The sequence below is a fragment of the Buteo buteo genome, chromosome 3 (genome assembly GCF_964188355.1).
Source record: "Buteo buteo chromosome 3, bButBut1.hap1.1, whole genome shotgun sequence".
Classification (NCBI taxonomy): domain Eukaryota; kingdom Metazoa; phylum Chordata; class Aves; order Accipitriformes; family Accipitridae; genus Buteo; species Buteo buteo.
The window spans coordinates 41472952-41491333 of record NC_134173.1 but is presented as its reverse complement, the minus strand read 5'-3'; the positions used below and the strand labels follow the sequence as shown (position 1 = coordinate 41491333).

Sequence of the window (18382 nt, the reverse complement as noted above, 5' to 3'; positions counted from 1 at the left end):
CTTGTTCGGGTACAGCACAGAATGAGTTTCATGTGTCTTATAATTTCAAAGTTCTAGACGTGTCTATTCATTGAAACCCTCTAAGATACTTCCTATGTGCAATCTGTATTCTACCTTCAGAAGAACAATAAAACCACATTTATTTTTAATATTTTTCTTTTTTTTTCCAAACTTTTCACATTTTTCATTTGTAATTTTTATATCATCCTAACATGGAAGAAATCACAGCACAGAACAGATTTATTTCCTGAAGTGATCTGAAAATCAGGAGTACAAAAACTGGGAACAAGGACATACAGCTTAGAATTAATCTGATGCGTGTTTAAATGATACAACCAAAAAGGCTAAAGTGCAAAATGAGTAACAACTATCAAAGAACAAAAAAAGCCACAAGAAAAGATACTATAAATACACTAGGAAATGAGGACAAAGTAAAATACAGAACTATTACATCGAAGAGAGGGAAAGCAAATAACAGAAGATTCAAAGAAATCCCAGTATTCAATACTTTCACTGCTTCAGTCTTTACAAAAAAATTAATTGTGGCCAGATGCTTAATGCTAGTGATTTTAAGAGGAAAAACTGCAAACCAGATGATGGAAAGCTGAAAGATATTCTGATGACTTAGATACATTCAAGTTGGCAGAATCTTGTGAAATTCACTCTAGAGCACTTAACTAACTAGATGAAGAAACCTCTAATCCATTAGCAACTGTCTTTCAGGAACAGAGAGGACAGAAAAGAGCAAATAACATATCTTTCTTTGGAACAGAATAAGGTAATATGTGGGGAACTACTAACCAGCAAGCCTAAATCTGACAGCAGCAAGAATATTTGACAAAATATGTTAAATAAATAATTTATCAACATCTAATGGATAGGAAAGGTGATAAGAACCAGTCGACATGAATTTATCAAGAATGAATGGCATCAAATCAGTTTACTTGCTTTATCAACTGGGAAACTTGCCTAGTGGATAAGAGGAGGAAGTAGATGTAAAACACTTCCAGCTATAATAAGACTTTGTTTACTGTCCTAGATGATACTGCAGTAAACAAATTAGAGAATTACATTCTAGGTGAAATCACTGCAAGGTGGGAAAAAACACACTTACTGAGTAGCTTTCAAGGGCTGGTTGTGAGATCTGAAATGGAATCATAAAGAGGTCTGACAACATTTCCATTAATGATCTGGATGAAGAAACAGAGAGCACATTCATGAAAGTGAACTTACTATCAGGCTGCAAGTGATTTAAAGCACTCTGGGGGGTAGGATTAAAATTCAATATTATCTTGATAAATCATCAGAAACATCAAGTTCTAGCAAGAAATACTGAAGAATGTTTCATTTGTGAAATAACTCTATGAAAACCTGGCTCCAGGAACACTGACCAGGTACATTCACCTCCAGTCCAAGTGTAGGGCCCAGAAGAGCTGCAGTGTTTTGCACTTCAGTTAGAAAACTTTGTGGCAAAGAGCGATACAGAATGCTGCAAACTGTATTTTAGATATAAGGAAGCCAGAGCTCAGTGGAACCTACACAATATGCACAAGGAAAGACAAAGATGTAGGATTGAAGGATGGATTTAGTCCTTTATTATTGAACTCTCACATCTTGTTGGTTTGCATCTCCAGACAGTGAATAAATAACCCTTTCTGAAATTGAAAAAAAAATAAAATCTGTATCTGTTTCTGTATCTGTGTTAAGCTTGGTTACAAGTCTCTAAAAGAGAAAGGCTTGAAAACAACACTTGCACCCATCACAGTAACATGGTCAGGCAATAGCGAGGCTGCAAATCAGAGACCCTGATTGGAGGTGGTTTAGCTCCTTAGAGGCAGATAGACCGATGTACTAGAAATGTATTTGAAAAGAGCCCTGTAACTATACTACTATAATTAATATAAATATGAAAATTGCTCAGAATATAATCGTTGAGATCAACCTAAAACATTTGGGAGAGAGGGAATTTGGGCAAACTAGTTTTGGGTACTTGACACATTTTGGAAAAATGTTGAATCTCAAAACTCTCCACAAAACAGATCTTCCATTCTTCATTCAGCTCTGTTTCTGACCTCACCATCTGCAATTTCTCCAGTGAATCAGGAAGTGCCATGGATAAAATTTAATGAGAGGGGAAAGAAAGTATTTCTCATTCAAATGTCTCCCAGACCACACCGTACTAAGTTTTCATGTACCATGGCAGAGAGTACTTTTCATACTTTGATAATTGTTAGTCATGTTTGCTCCCACCAATGTACTTCAGAATTCTCTTCTACAGGAAAGGGGGGGGGGGGGGGGGGGGGAGCTATTCCAAATCATATCCAGTAATTCTCAGAGCTACTCCTTATATTAGCATGTTATTTTTGAAACGGCTCCTGTTTGACTATGTCTTTTACAGGATAATACTTGGGTTTTGTTATGAAATAATTGGGTACCATGTTTTTGAGTATTTACTTGAGATGCTTTAAAATATTTATTTGAATTGCTTTTGGAAACTTGAAGGAATTAATTGAGGGTACAAAATACCTAATTGTTTTTCAATGACAGGTCTGATCTCCATCAACGAGGTTAAGGTTTCACAAAGGTTAATCCAATCTAACTGCTACCACCCAAAGGAGCAGTCTCACTGCTGCATGTTCTCACCATTTTCCTTTAACCAGCCTCTTGTGTTGATCTTTGTATGAGCTAATTCAGCTCACTAAACTGGCAGAAAACTAATGTAACAAAAAAGGAGATACAGGGCAAGTAGTTTCAGTCAGCAGGAGAGCTGCTGAATTATCTCGGACATTCTGTAAACCTCATCAACAGGAACGTAACTACTGATGTCAATGAACTTGGTCTTCATTGAATAGAAGACCACCTTCTTGATACATATTTCCAAATTACAATTCAGGCTGCATGGTTACATTAAAAAACTAAAATCAATCAACTTACTGCGAGACAGATTCTCAAGGGCTTTTCCAAGTTTTTTGCTCTCTTGAAGAATATGATTTAGTTCATCAAAATCATGGTTCTCCGGTTTTGTCCTCCAATCCCATTTAGGATGCTCTATTGACCTTGGCACTAAATATACACAGATATATAGATGAAGTTTAGATTTGGTAGTTCAGACTCCTACAGTAGAAAAAAAGCTGCAAAATGACAAGTACCCTGAGTGGAAATTACTTAACTATCCTCCTATTTTAACAGCTGGAAATATTTTCTTTGGTCAACGTGAAGTAAAAATGAAAACATCTATGAACAAATCCATACTTGGGATGATTCTTGCAACTGATTTAATTGGTAAACAGGAATAATTAATATTAACAATTAAAAATTAATAAAAATAATGCAATAACATAAAAATGTAATAAAAACATTGCATATGAGGGTACTTCATTTACGTAAAATAGAATTGTGTGTCCTAGGGCCAACAAGGAAAAATGTCAAAATGAAAATGAGTAACTGGTACTTTTAGCTTTGCTAGTCATTTTATCAAAAAGAAAGAGAAATATTTTAGATAAAGCTTTTAAAACAAGTATATACAATCTTTTTTTAAAAAAGTCATAAAATGTAGGTAACAGTTAATAAAAACAGAGAAACAAAATATGTCCCTATTGCTCATGCTGTACAGCTTGTAATCTTTATTCTGATACTGAAAGTAAACAAACTCGATCCTTGGGAAGCACAGTCCTGAGCTTACAGTCTCCTACTCATTATCTATTACCCAAAGCTTTATTTCAATTTTAAAATAACAGTTTCTCAACTGCTGAGCTAACTTCACCTACAGTGGCAGGGAAAAAGAGAAGGAACTTCTGAGATATGCAAGACCCACAATGAACAGAGCTGCATTGACCAATGTGAACCTTTTGAACAACTTGTAGAAATGAAAACAAAAATTATGCTGTCTCTAGAACCACTGTTTAACATGTTCTTTTTGCCAGTGTTCTGAACGAAGCGATCTGCTGCCTTTGCCACCAAATGCAATTGTTGGGTCATCTCCAAACACAGCATTACCATGCTGAGAACCGCACATGCTGGTGTGAAGATGATGATGCCTAGTCCACATTCCCAACAGAAAGGGCCAGTTGCGTTTCTCAATGGTTGCTGACTACTCACTTAAAAACAACTTCAGAAACAAAGACTACAATGTCCAATATATCCTGGACAGCTCTGAAATTTTTATTTACTATTTTGACAGTTGTCAACTAATTTATGCTTACAAACTTCATTTTCATTTACATGGTAAGAAGGAAATTTGCAGGCACCTACAGACTGTGCAAAAAAAGCAGTATCTTATGATCATTTGGAATTCCAGAATGCTTTTATGATGGTATGGGGAAATTATGCTCAGACTTCGAGTTCTGGTAGCTACTGCAAAATGTATTAAATAACTGTTGCTATTGAAATTTGCCTTATTGCTGACTGCCCTCTGTGTGAATATAGAATCTGCTCCACTTTGGATCAAGTCCACGAGGGAAAGTTGAAGTTAAGTCAATAGCCATCCTTTCCAGGTAAAGAAATGGGACAATGGTATGTTTCAGTCCTTCCACCACAAAGAATGTGATTCCATCTCTGTAGACATAAACCAAGCCATCTTCAAACTGGACATCTATACTGGGTCTAACAACTCAGAGTATATTCTGATCTGTTAACATCCACTCAGGAACCTGTGTAAGTATTAGGGAAGCTAATACATTAGACTGCAATTACAGACATTCTCAAAGACAGAAGACAAAGGAGACATTAAAAAGGACCTACAGAGATAAGAGTAGGAAGAAAGAGACACAGGAAGCCTCAATAAGGAGAAGAGAAGAGAGGGGCAAGTTGGACTGTCAGAGTCTGGTTCTGCCTTGTGTTCAAAAAAGCCAAGTCATGTATTTCCTTCTGAGGACAATGGAAATAATGAGCTATGGTGGTTCCTAGTGAGTATATACAGGCCTTAAGGTATTAGGGTACGACTAGCCTTTACTTAGATGGACAGCTTGTAATTTTCATTGATACTTTTAAATGCCAATCCTTTAATTTATAATTCCCTGGTTTAGGAACCACTATGTTCATTAAAAGTTATCTAAATTTTTGTGTGACCAGAAATTGCCTCTGTTCATAGATCCTAGCATAATTAACTTAAATTTAATAGCTCAACTTCAGTATTTCTCATCCTTTTTCATATTTACAGAAAACAAAATGTTCCATCTAGTATTTTTTCTAAACCTTTACTAACTGCAAATATAAATATTTAGTAAACTAGGAAAGACATTCTATAATAAGGTCTCTCTATTTTTGCTCACCTGTGGTTTATATTGAGATCACATGCTCCTTTACTGCCTGCTTTTTGAGCCATCTCATCTTCTCCCTTAGGTGTACCAACAGTATATTCCACAGCATCACTCACTCTATCCTACTAGCAGTTTGACAGACTTTTCTTTCCATGTTCATACTGAACTCACCACACCACAGAAATCTCACAGTACCACCAAAATACAAACAGGCAGTAATTTAATATTGTAAAACCATGTACAAAGATGACCAAACCATAGAGCTTCCAGGTTGCAGAAAATTTCAACAAGCTGGGATTTGAAACAAACCACATTTTTCAAAATACCAAAAGACAGTATTTTTGAGAAACCATATGATTTTGAAATAAAATTTGTCATGGGACAGAAGCTGAGTGAAACAAATATAAGTTCTGCTCCACAGCTGTGGAGCTTCCAGGATCAGCAGCTGCCGAGTATATGGACCAACCTGCATCAGGAAAATGAGAGTATCAAGGCTCTATCCTTGGAAAGTAGGGAAACTTGCTCAGGAGACAGTGGTCTGGTCCCTAGTTTCAGAAAAATGTCCCACGAACACAGGAAGCTTGGACTGCATCTCACTAGATGGATGGTAGGAAGCCAGTCAAAAACATGGTGGAAATTTGCTCTGCATGCTGGTGTACTACAGTCTGTGTTTCAGTGAACCATTTCATACTTCAGTGAAAATGTATCAAAACAGATATGCTGTCATGGAACATTTCTGAGTTTCAATAGAATTTGTTTCAACAATGAGTCTGGCTCATTCTATTGAGCCAAAACTGAGGGGAAAGTTAAGCAGAATTAGAACTGACTGAAATTTTTATTACTTCTAGAGAAGACATAGTTCATCTTACTTACCTACTCTTCCAACTACTGAACTGATACTAAAACTAAAATCTACTTCATTACATCATATGGCATGTGTCTGTTCTTCCAAGGTTCATTTTCTGCTTGCTTACAAACATTTTTAAAATATAAACTTGTATCTTCCCAACTACAGGATAAACAAGCACTGGTCATTTTCAAATGGATGGCTTTGTGTGAAGCATGCAGAACTGTATAAAGACCATATGACCCTTCCTTGAGATCTTTTGAAATATATGATTCTCTTCTGTATGTATGAAGTCCATTATATATCATTTCCATGCATATGTCACCACACATTTAGGAAAATCCTTTCATAATATGCTGACCTTCCTCTTTATTATACTCACTCATTCCTCAAAATCATCATATCAGTAATTTTAAATCCCTCATCACATTACCTGCCTCAACCTCATCTCTGTTACTTGAGAGATTTATATAACACTTTATCTTGATATTATTTGCCTACAATTCAAAAGATTTTTTTACATCTACATCATAGCATTTGTATAGAAATATTTAGGTTTCACCTTTATGGAGCTGAGATTTCCCCATCTCATCTTAGAAGACTGCAAAGACATGCTTTCCAGTATTTCTGATTTTCTGGTGGCGCCCCCCCAACAAATGCACATCAGATTCATTCACAGATGTGTTATGAATTCTGTCATAAATCAGCAGATTTATTTTCTACTGGATGATGGTACAAGATCAGTACTGTTTTTAGCTACATATATGTGCCTTTTCAAGACATGATTTGCAGACAGAATCAGACCAGTTGCTCATTAAATCCTATGTTTCATTAATACATTGTATGACCATCTTGCATCTCAAAGAACAAAAAAAAACTGTGTTATTATTGAGCATAAAATTACTCATGTATTTAAATCTTGCAATAGCATTCAGATGAGAGTTCTTTGATAATACAGCCAAACTGGTTTACACAGTCCCTGGATATTAAAAGGCTAAGAGAATGATAGCCTACAGTCCTAGACTGATCAAGGGCAATCAGAAGTACCCAACAATGCAATTGTAAATGGGATATGGTGAGAATGGTGAACTGAAGCAGAATGAAAGGATGATGTGTGGTCTGATTTAATTTGGAGGTGGTGAAGAGATCACCCTACTTTTAGGTAAAGTAGCTAGCTAGGAAGCAGGAAGTCTGTTTCACAAACTATTTAGAAACTTCCAAATTTGTTCTTCTTCAAATACAGAATGTGATCATCTAAACATTTCATTAAATATATTTATATACACACAAAAACACACGTACACACACACGCTAGGAGCCCTAGCTTCAAGCCTCTTCCTTGCCAGACAACAACAGTAGTTTCTGCTTAATTCTGATTTTGCACACACCAAACAAGTGGTCAGATCCCTTAGATACCAGGGTTTCTTGTTTGTGTGTTTGTTTCAGGTGTGACTGAGATTGTACCAGGCAGGAGGAGGGACAAGAGGAATCTTTCCAGTAAAAAAGTTGAATGCATAAGAAAGAGATATCTGTGCAGGAATAACATGCACACTGCAGTCAACATCAGCTTTGCTGAAGGAAAAAATATTTCCGAATTAAGTAAATCAATTCTCCTGAAGTTTCCAAAGATTCCTATGAAATGACAATTCTCAGTTCTGAATGAACTTACAAGTTCAGGATCATTTGAACAAGACAGCCATAAGAAAAAAGCTCTGCAACAGAACATATTACAGCTGACGGACTCCATTAAATGTTGGGTTTGTTTTGGCAGTTTTGGGGGGCTTTTTAGGTTGTTGGGTGTGGGGGGTGGTCTGTTTTAAACACAAATCTGAGAGTAAATCTTTAGGTCTCAGCAGGCCCAAAACATTCTGTTTCTCAGAGGAGTCCTTACTACCTCTTTGGAGAGGCTTTGGAAAAAAACGTACACCATCATCCAAAAATGTTTTGAAGTACAAGCTGAAGGCACAAAACAAATGGAATATGCTCTGCATGTCTGGACAGAGCAATAAATGGCTTCTGAACATGCTTCCTTTCTGCTGATCTGAGTGGTTGAAGGGGTACACGGTACCCACTGATTCTGGCATAAACCCAGCAAAAAAAAAAAAAAAAAGTCAAAAAATGTCAGTATTAATTTGGCTGTTGGCAGAAAATAAGAGAAGCAAGATATGGCAAAAAAGGACATGGCTGAAACCAGCTTCTGTGATAGCAATTAAAAAACCTGTAGTTCAAATACACAAGGTATTTTCAAAAAGCTGCAGAGACAAATACTTGCAGGGATGAGTAAGTCATGAAAATAATAAGAGGAATCAAGGTTTAAAACCAAAAAAAATATGAAAGGGTGTAAACAGAAAAGCATGGAATCAGAGGATAATTAGGCTGGAAAGGACCTCTAAAAGTCTTCTAGTCCAACCTGCTGCTCAAAACTTGTCCATTCAGGGCAGGTTGCTCAGACTATCCAGTTGAGTTTTGAGTATCTCCCAGGATGTAAATTCCACCGCCTCTCTGGACAACCTGTTCCAGTATTTGACCACCCCTCAGAGTACAATTTTTGTTGCCCCTTGTCCTTTCACTATATACTTTCAAAAAGAATCTGGCTATGTCTTCTCTACCACCCTCCAGTGTAATAGTTGATGTTGACAATGAAATCTCCCCTTAGCTTTCGTTTCTTCAGGATGAACAAACCAATTTCCTTCCGTTCTTCTTTGTCCATCACGTGCTCTAGCCCTCTCATCACCTTGGTGGACCTCCACTGGAATTGCTCCAGTATACCATTGTCTACCATGACATTCTCCAGATGCCATCTCAAAGTGCAAAATAAACACTGCTGGCTATACTCTTGCTAATGCAGCCTAGTATGCAGCTCACCCTCAGCACTGCAAGAGCACACAGCCGCAGCTGGTTCATATTCAAGTTCTTGTCCATCAGCACCCCAGGTCTTTTTATGCAAAGCTACTTTCTAGCCATTCAGAACCCAGTTTATAATACTGCTCAGGGTTATTCCATCCAAGATGCAAGATTTTTCATTTGCCTGTGTTGAACTTCATGAGGTTCCTCTCAGCCCATTCCTCAAACCTGTTGAGGTCCCTCTGAATAGCATCCCTGCTACTCAGAATACCAACCACTTCCCACAGTTTGGTCTCACCTGCAAACCTAAGAGAACATTTTAAGAAAGACTTTTGAATGGTATTGGTATCAGTACCAGTCCCTTAAGCATGCCACTAGTGATAGAGTTTCCAACTGGACTTTGCATTGCCAGTCACAATCCCTTGAATCCAACAGTTGAGCCAATCTTCCACACATCTTGTTGTCCACTTACCCAGTCCATATTTCACCAATTGAGTTATAAGGATACTATAGGAGATTGAAAAAGGTTTTGCTAAAGTCAAAGTATTAAACATCTTCTGCTCTTTCTTTGATTACAGAGCCAGTTATTTCATCTAAGGGGGTAATCAAGTTGATCTGATCAGGCATGTATGATCTCATAAATCAATGCTTGCTGTTCCCAATCACATTTTCCTTCTTCTTGTGGCTGGGAACACCTTCCAGGAAAATTTGCTCAATAACCTTCCCAGAGAGTGAGGTTAGGCTTATCATCTTGTAGTCCCCAAAGTCTCCTTCTTGCCCTTCCTCAAAATCGATGCAATGTTTGCCTTTTTCTAGTCATCAGGAACCTCTCACAATCATCATGACCTTTCAGTGATGATAGAATGGCCTTGCAATAATATTAGTCTCCTCTCACCATGCTTAGAATGAATCCCATATAGTGCCATGTATTTATGTACATTCAATTGCCCTAAACACACCCTAATTCTATCTTCCTCTGTTGTGGGTAAAGCTGCACTCCAACAAACTCTGCTGCTAGACTTAGGGACTTGGGTAGCTTGAGAGCAAGCCTTACCAACTGAAGAGCATTATTAGCTGCCCTTCAGTCCACAAGGACAGATCATTGAGACCAGTCTTATTATGGATGTATAAATTATTTCCTTGCTTGACATGTGACCTGGTAGTTTAGAGTGCCCAGCCTCCTCTTTGTCCCTCTCCTGGGACAACCTAAGGACCAACAAGCATGAAACTTGTAGAAGGCACACAAATGGAGTGACACGATGTCACGCCTCTACATGGCATAAAGACTGAGAACCTGAATCTTTAGGAAATGGCATGGAAGTTACTTGATGAGTATCACTGAGTCTGAAGTGCAAGCGCAGGGAGGGAGGAGAAGAACACAGTATGACAGGAACAGCTCACAACACCCTTGGCCACTGTTTCTAACAGAGTATCTCCATAAATTTCTGTTATCCAGCAAAGACTGTTAGATTAGCCTCAGATTATGAATGACTATGACCACTTCTCTGGATATCCCTACTTTCTCCTGAAAGTGAATTAAAATCCACACACTTCTTTTGGACTGACTTAAAAATTAATGTGCCCAGAGAGGTACAGTGGAACCGATGATCAAATTTGACTCTTTTTGAAGCAAGGAATGTGCTTTGTGAAGAAGAAACAGACACACATGCTCCATTTCCAGAAAAAATAATCCACAAATCTTGCTAGGATGACACAGTCCTGAGAAAAGCTACTTGTACACCTATTTTTTACTTGTTACAGTTATTTATTCTCAATCAAAAAGGTTTCATAACCATGTAAGACTGTTAATTACCCAAAAGCACAGTGTATCTATTGCATAAATCTTATCATGATTTACTTTACCCATTGTTGTGCTATATTTTGACCTACTGAGGCCACTGGGAGATTTTTCTTTGACTCCACTGCAGTCTAGACTTTCCCATCTTGCTTTTAGAGGAAAGACAGCAAGCCTTATATTGCAGTATAGTATATATCTGTTCTCATCTGGCCCACCTAATCACACTCTGAGTTATTAAAAAGATTTAGCTATTATAAAAATTTCAAAAAGCTACAATAGTCAACAGAAAAAAATATAATTTTGCAATTTATTTTCAAGAACAAATCTTGTACACACACTTGCGTGTGTGTGTACCTATACATATATATGTAGATGTATGATATATTTATGTAAAAAATCCATTAAAAACCAAGATTAAAAATTAAATTTCTTCAATAGCCAGTACATAGGAAGCACTACATTTCATTAAGGCTTGCTGCCTCTATTTTTACTACTTCTATTTTACAGGTCATTGACAATATTCTCTTCAGTCACTCTATTTCTATTCTGCCTTTTCTTTCAGTGTACATTTAGATTCCTTCAGCAACTCTCAGAGCAGTACACCTGTTCTGCTAACACTGCCCACATGTCTTGAACAGTATCTGTTCATAATTCATAGTTTTGTATTGCCTGACCCACTGAAAAAAATATTATTAGGACAAATATCAACAGAACAGATTTTACACGTGCAAAATGGCAATCCAAACTAAAACATAAAATCATAATTGGTATCTGAACATACAATTGTGTGTGACACCCAGCTATTCTTTTGGTTTTTATCTATCTATCTAGAATTCTATTTTATCTGTAGATGACAACATAGGATATTATTAAATATTCATAACTCAAGTGAAAGTAAAGCATGAATCAAACTCTTCTAACATTTATCTAGCCATTTCAACTGCTCATAGTTTGCTTTCCATTTTAATCCTAATTCAACAGAAAAACATACTATGGGTTTGGAAGTATGCATGAATTAATAAAGCAGTGAAGCCTTCTTACATGACTTGGACTCCGGTGATGGTGGAGAAATGTTGGACACGGCAAGGTCGCTCTTTGACTTTTTAGGCTTTTTTGCATTTACCTGCCAAGGTTTATCATAACTTCTAAAATCTCTCCTTGTTCCTTTATTTTCTGTTAAAAGAATTGAATCAGGCAATTATAACATTTGTAGGGTCATTTTTCAAAGACAATAAACAATTAATCCAGAAAAAACAAGACCTATCAGTCCAAACCAAAGTCAGCTCTTTCTGTTCTCCTATCTCTGATTTATGCTAAATTTCATATTTCTTCCATTTCCTAAACAAAGTTTAGAAATTCATTAATGTGATTTTCATTAAAAACATGACATCTTATTTTTTGTTATTAAAAAGTCCTTAACCTCCATTTATTCTCTTACATGCCTGACTGCCTATGCTTAAAACTTTACATTTGATAGAAATAAAAAGTTGATTTGTCAGGCAACTAACATTTTGACTATCAGCAACTATTTGAGATCTACTACAGTCTGAAACAGATCACAGTCAATTTTTAAATACAAACCCAACATTCTAATAGCTTGTACCAGAATATCAAAGCTAAAATTTCTACTTTAGAATCAGAGCAGGTATTATTTCAGATTTTTTTTTTATGCTTCTGAAGATCTACAGTCATAAATTATTCACACTGGAGTTCATAAAGTAGTAATAGCATCTTCTCAGTAAGTGTTGGAATGATGGGTTGTTACAAATGTGTATTATTAAAGAAAATACCTCAACAGAGGCTAATCTCGGGCACAAATACACCATGGGAGGGGAAAAGAAAACAAGGTAAAGAGAAAGAGAAAGCAAAGAGGAGAGCAGGGGAATCAAGGGACCTTTATATGCACCTTCTTTCTCATTGAGACTGGGATTGTTTCCACCCTGTACCTCTGATCCATACTCACATGATATGTGCAGAGGCTGAGCTGACAGCCAACAATATATATTAAATTCAGTATCTACTGGACATTTATTGTGCATGCTCAAAACTAGAGAGTAGTACCTGTTCAGCAGGTACATGTACATCCAGGAATTCATGGACAAAATTTTGGGAAGATTATACTGGAGACTAGCCCTTTCCAGCATACAGAACATACCTGATGTTTCACTCTCTGCCCAAAGGGCAGCAGAGCCAGACAACGTTCTCTGAAGCTGACTGCGGTTCCCCTGTTTGGACTGAAGATGATCAATTAGAAATGGGATTGGCTGGTCAGGTGTCTCTGTTATCAGCTTGGTCATCAACTCCTTTAGAAAATTAAAACAAAACAAAAAATTAGTGGGATATTGCACCTAAACTAATCTTGTATTTACCAAAAGTAAAGGAGCATTTATAAATGAAAAGCCTGTTTTCAACTTCAAAGAAAACAACTGGAAATACCCATCTCCTCAAACTACTGCTAGCTTTGCCCTATGAAGTGTTCATGTCTGAAGTGCTCTTACCCTATACAGTCACTTATCCACTGGAATTTACATTAAACAACCCAACCCCTGCTACCTGCTCAAATTTACCCCAAACAATCTAAATACTGTTCATTCAACCATTCTGAACAAGCACCTTTTCAGAGCAGCAAGCAGCTCTTCTCTGACCCATACATCCAAATTTCTTCTCATTGGAAACTGGCGTATCAGGAAGGTTGGCGCATCTTTGATCTCACCCAGACATAGAACAATGATCTAGTTAGAATATGTACTCGTATCTGAGAACTCCAAGGTCTGATCAAACAGGCAGACATTTTTTAAAGCAAGTCCTCCAAAATATTATTGTATAGACGTGAGCAAATACTTTATTACACTGTTGCAGATACGGATACAAAACCATTGTCAACACGAAACCATCTCCTATGTCATGCATTAATACTATCTAATCGCTGTTACATGCCCTGGCCTTGCAGGGCTGCAGAAAGCAACTCTCTGTATTGCTGCCGAGGTTATTCCTGGCTCCCTACACAGATTAGGAATCCAGAAAGAAGCTGTGGCTCTGTGATGGACATGTGCCCTGAGAGGAAATCAATGACTAATGTGGGATGTGAGCCTGAAATCCACATAGTTTCACAGGACATCTGTGGCTGCTGCTGCAAAACAAAAAAGCTCCACAGATGTAAAAAATTACAAGAATCTACAACAAAATCAGGACAAAAAACTGACTAAATTATTAAGAGCATTTATTCTTTCTTCATCTATTCCCAAGCATAAATCTTACCATAACTTCCACACACTTAAGTCGTATCTCCGCTTCAACTTTTCTGTACACCTTCATTTAATAAATGATTTTTCAAATACCGGTAGTTACTTGGTATTACCATCAGTTAATTGTGTTGGGAAAAGATACTTAAGAGCGAGTATACCAAATAGCAGTGAACATGAGTAACAGCATGCAGGATTATTAAGACACAGCAAGTTATCTTTGTCCACTCCAAGACCTTACATTTTTTTTATTCAGGTAGTGGTATAAACAACTAGCTATAAGTGAAAATGAGACAGAAACAAGCTTTCCATTTCAGAAAGAGAAATTTAAACTTCAGAAAACAAAAAGGAGAAAACATGCCCTATCTCATGTGTTGTGAAGACATGTTTATCTGTGATATGATTTTTGATAACTATCTATCTACAGGGAATGGAAAAAAAAAAAAGAGTAACTTTGGTTTTGAATGGAACTCAACAGGGAGAAATTAAGCTACTTATTAATCTTGGAAATGGTAAAGCTATGGAGTGTAACTTCATCTAGACTGTCTCTCACCAACGTAGGAGAAATCCTCTGATATACATCATACAAGAAAAATCCAGAAATTGGAGTAACTCTTATTTTGGTTGCTTGGCAACACGGTAACAGCAAACCTTTCTTTTTTTCCCTGCCAAAATGCAGAATTAGTGACAAGTGGAAAGATGGAATCTGGTGCTTATAATGGACCACAATAGCTGTAGGAATTCCACTGCAGAGCATTCTATTACCACGAGAAAAGTGTCAGTTGTAATAGCTTACTTGTAATTTAAATAATTTCTCTGAATCATGGTTTGAAAATGATTTTTATGTCTTAGATTAATAAAAGCAAGATGATGAGAACTGAGATACATGCATTAATACTATTAATTTTTTAAAGACATGCATGGGTGACAATCTATTAATAATACATTGCAAAATTAATGTAGCATTAAAAAAGATAATACAGAGATGAACATTTTTAGAATGTCTACATGTCAATGTAAGACAAATGCTACTGAGTTGTTGCCATCACTGATTTGCTTGTTACCGGAAGAAATGGTCTTTCATCAACAGAAACAGACCTAATAAAATAAAACCGATTATAGGATTCTTTACATTATTCTGAGATACAGCAATAAAACTAAAGAATGTAATTGCACACAGTTAAAAAAAAAAAATAAATAAAAGAAGTGCTATTCTGAGGTGATGTGAAATTAGCTCCTATTCAAAAGGACCACTTTTTCACCTACTGTTAACATATTGATAGTAAGGCCTGAGTGATATAGAGGTCTGTGCTGTCCCAGAGCATAATCAGTTCTATTCTGTGACAGCAATAAGAAAATCTAAAAGTAGCCTATATCTATAGTACTTTTACCTATCCGAAGTAACAAATAAGTTTTACCAATCCTGTACACCTAAAGCAAAAAACAAATAACATTGCTGGAATCTTCATAAACTGAAAATAGTATGCAGTTCAAAAAAAACACTACTTATTTGCGTAAAAAGCCTCAAACTGCTCTGCCTTAAGCACTTTCAGAGATGTCATTAAAAGTAAATAGAACTTCAAGTCAACACAAAGGTGACCCAGATTACGAAGCCTGCCATTTAAAGAAGACATAGTTCTTTACTATGAGTATTCTGTTGCAAAAGGGAAGTAAAGAAGCTCTTTGAGATTTGCTTCTCAAGCTGCTCCAAGCAAGGTATGAAAGTGGTCTCCAACTTATCACAGCTGGGTTCCCAAACTGCAGAATTTGCAAACACCTCCGCCCCAACCAGCAATAACAATAGCAGTGATAATAGCTTCAGACATATGCTCTGTGTAAATTCACATTCACATGCAGGAGGTGTTATCTCCTTCCGTATCCTCCTGTCACACTGTCAGAGATCCCAGAAGTAGGATCACAACTCCGTGATCCTCACTGCCTTTGCCCTCCTACCAAATTCTGCCACCCAGTCCATCAAGGGACCTAACTCCATCTGCTCAGCCCCCAACCCATGCTCTTCAAGCTCATGCTTCCTTTGAGACTCTTGTCATCCCCAGCAAATTGGCAATTACAAGGAAATATGTTATCTGCCTGTGTTTGGTTGCTTAGCTATGGCATGGGGTAGAGGGGTGGGAGGGGCAAGACAAACAAACAAACAAAAACCACCACCCAACAAAAAAAGCAAAAAACTTCACACAAGCAGTTACTGTACTTAGTGAGCACTCAGCTCATTTTTTAAATAAAAACATATACTTCACTGAAGGTGAAAAGACATTACAGATGAGGAATGCCTATTAGGGGTATTCTCATCTTAGCCTCATTCCCTAGTAAAACTATCTTAAACTTCTGATGAAATTATCCAAAGTTTATTTGATGCTCTCATCTGTTGCTTGGGTGACATCTTCATAGACAGCAGAAATAACATACTACGTGGTACTCCAAATATACTCTTACAAGTTTGAAATGTTTCAAAAAAAGATGACAAAAGTGAATGTATTAAATAAGAAAAACTAAATTGTACAACAAGTTACAAAAATAAAATTCCTTTTTGGTTAGCAGCAGTCTGACTCACAATGTGCTAAGTAGGCAAGGTTCCACAAGAAAAAGAAAAAGACCAACTAGTCTCAATGAAGCCGCCTCTGCATTAACAGCAGAGTAAAAATGGCACAAGATCATTGAAACTGAGATTCATTTCTTGATGAAAAATTCAACAGTTTCAACTATGCATGAAAACAGAAATGCAAGACACTTACATGTCTCTTAAAATATTAACTATACTTTTTGCCTTTCTAGCTCAAATTTCTCAGTTTTTTGTTTGTTCTCATTTTCACCTAATTCAAGTAAGAAAAATAGAATGTCTTCTCTACCTTTATAATATGTTCTTCCATGCACAGTATGCTTTATAACAACAAATAAAAAGTCATGGCAGATTGAGTCTCCATGCTGCCAGATCAGCTGCTCACTACTCAAAATCTCTCTCCTCCTATCTTGTTTCTGCTGCTATGTCTTCCTTTCAGTCTATGTCCTTTTGTCTTTTCTATCAGTGGGACTGCCCTCAGACTCTCCCTTCCAGCTGTGTAACAAGTGAAGAAGCCTGTTCAGATGTCGGTAGCTATTAATTCCCTGTGCACCCACAAGAAACACTGCAGCACAGAAAAGGGGTGAAAGTGAACTTCCATGATTACTACAGACTGGAGCACTAAGGTGAAGACATTGTTTCTGCTGCTTCTCCACTGTATTGCCCGAAATTAGGTTCTGCCCTGACCAGAATGAGAAAGAACGGGCAGAAAGGTGATATAAGCTCCAGAAAAACTGGCAGTTAACTTCTCCAAGGATTTTACCTTGCACTGTGCAAACCAGAAATGAAACCAGTTATTTCTACTTTCTTCTGCAATGGTAACTTCACATGCTTTTACATTCACTAGTTTTATTAAACTATGCAAGACAGACTGTTTTAAAAGAAGCTTGCAAAAGTTGATCTGTGGATGCTTCCAAAAGAGATTCATGCACATATTGGTAAGGCTGCAAAAGATCTTGAAAAAAACAGGTCTAACCAGAAACTTAATATATTAATTCTTTATAAACAGAATAATCTTTCACTATTGTGCTATCCTGAGGTCCTGTATTAGTTATTCAATGCAAGCTCAAATTTTAATTTCCTTGTGACTGTCTATGCATTTAATACAAATGAAACAGTCTTCACAGTCTATTAATCATTGGCCCAATTACAAGAAAACTCTAATTAGCTATGTCTAAATGTACCTATCAGGTTAAGTTAATTAAGAGACATTCTATCTTGCTCTGTAATTGATAACAGTAACTACACAACAATCACAGGTTTTGTTTTTAACTATATAGACTTCTACGGACTATTGTACTACTTGCACAGATTTTGACTGTATTATGCTCTCATTTCATGGTTTAAATTAGATGTTTAAAGTAGGTAGAGTGAATTGCTCTCAGAAGATGTCTGTCTCCGTCTCTCCTAACCAAACAAAGAGACTAGGTGGCTCAGCTTAAACTACAAGGTTTTGATGGGATGCAGTTCCAAATTAAGACAATTAAATACAGCAGTCTTCACTCCGACATGAATGGTGATCTTGTCAATGAAGAAGTCAAGGGAGCCTAGAGAGGTCCCAGTTGACTAGCCAGTGTATGTCCACTTAAGATAAGAAGAATTGTTCTCCAGGCTCTACTGGCTGAATTAGCTATATATCCGTTCACTGCAATGGAGCTTAGAAACTTAGAAGACAGGCAAACTTCTAAATTTAGGTTTGCTAATCACTTCATACAGGCTGTAAGTGAACAAAGAAGATATAAAATTGAATGAAAACCTGTGGAAGGGAAGTAAGCTTAATAAACTTTTTAGTGATTGGCACATTTTTTTGTTTAG

General features: G+C 36.9%; 1 protein-coding gene across 1 annotated transcript in view; it reads right to left on the bottom strand.

Moving 5' to 3' along the window:
* Positions 1–18382, bottom strand: part of C3H8orf34 (chromosome 3 C8orf34 homolog) — a 180483-nt gene that overhangs the window by 134638 nt on the left and 27463 nt on the right. Inside the window, exons 2-4 of the mRNA XM_075024344.1 lie at positions 12903–13050; positions 11789–11920; positions 2935–3063 (exon numbers count right to left, since the gene is read on the bottom strand). Coding sequence (XP_074880445.1) covers positions 2935–3063; positions 11789–11920; positions 12903–13050 — 409 coding nt within the window. The remainder of the gene's footprint in view (positions 1–2934; positions 3064–11788; positions 11921–12902; positions 13051–18382) is intronic.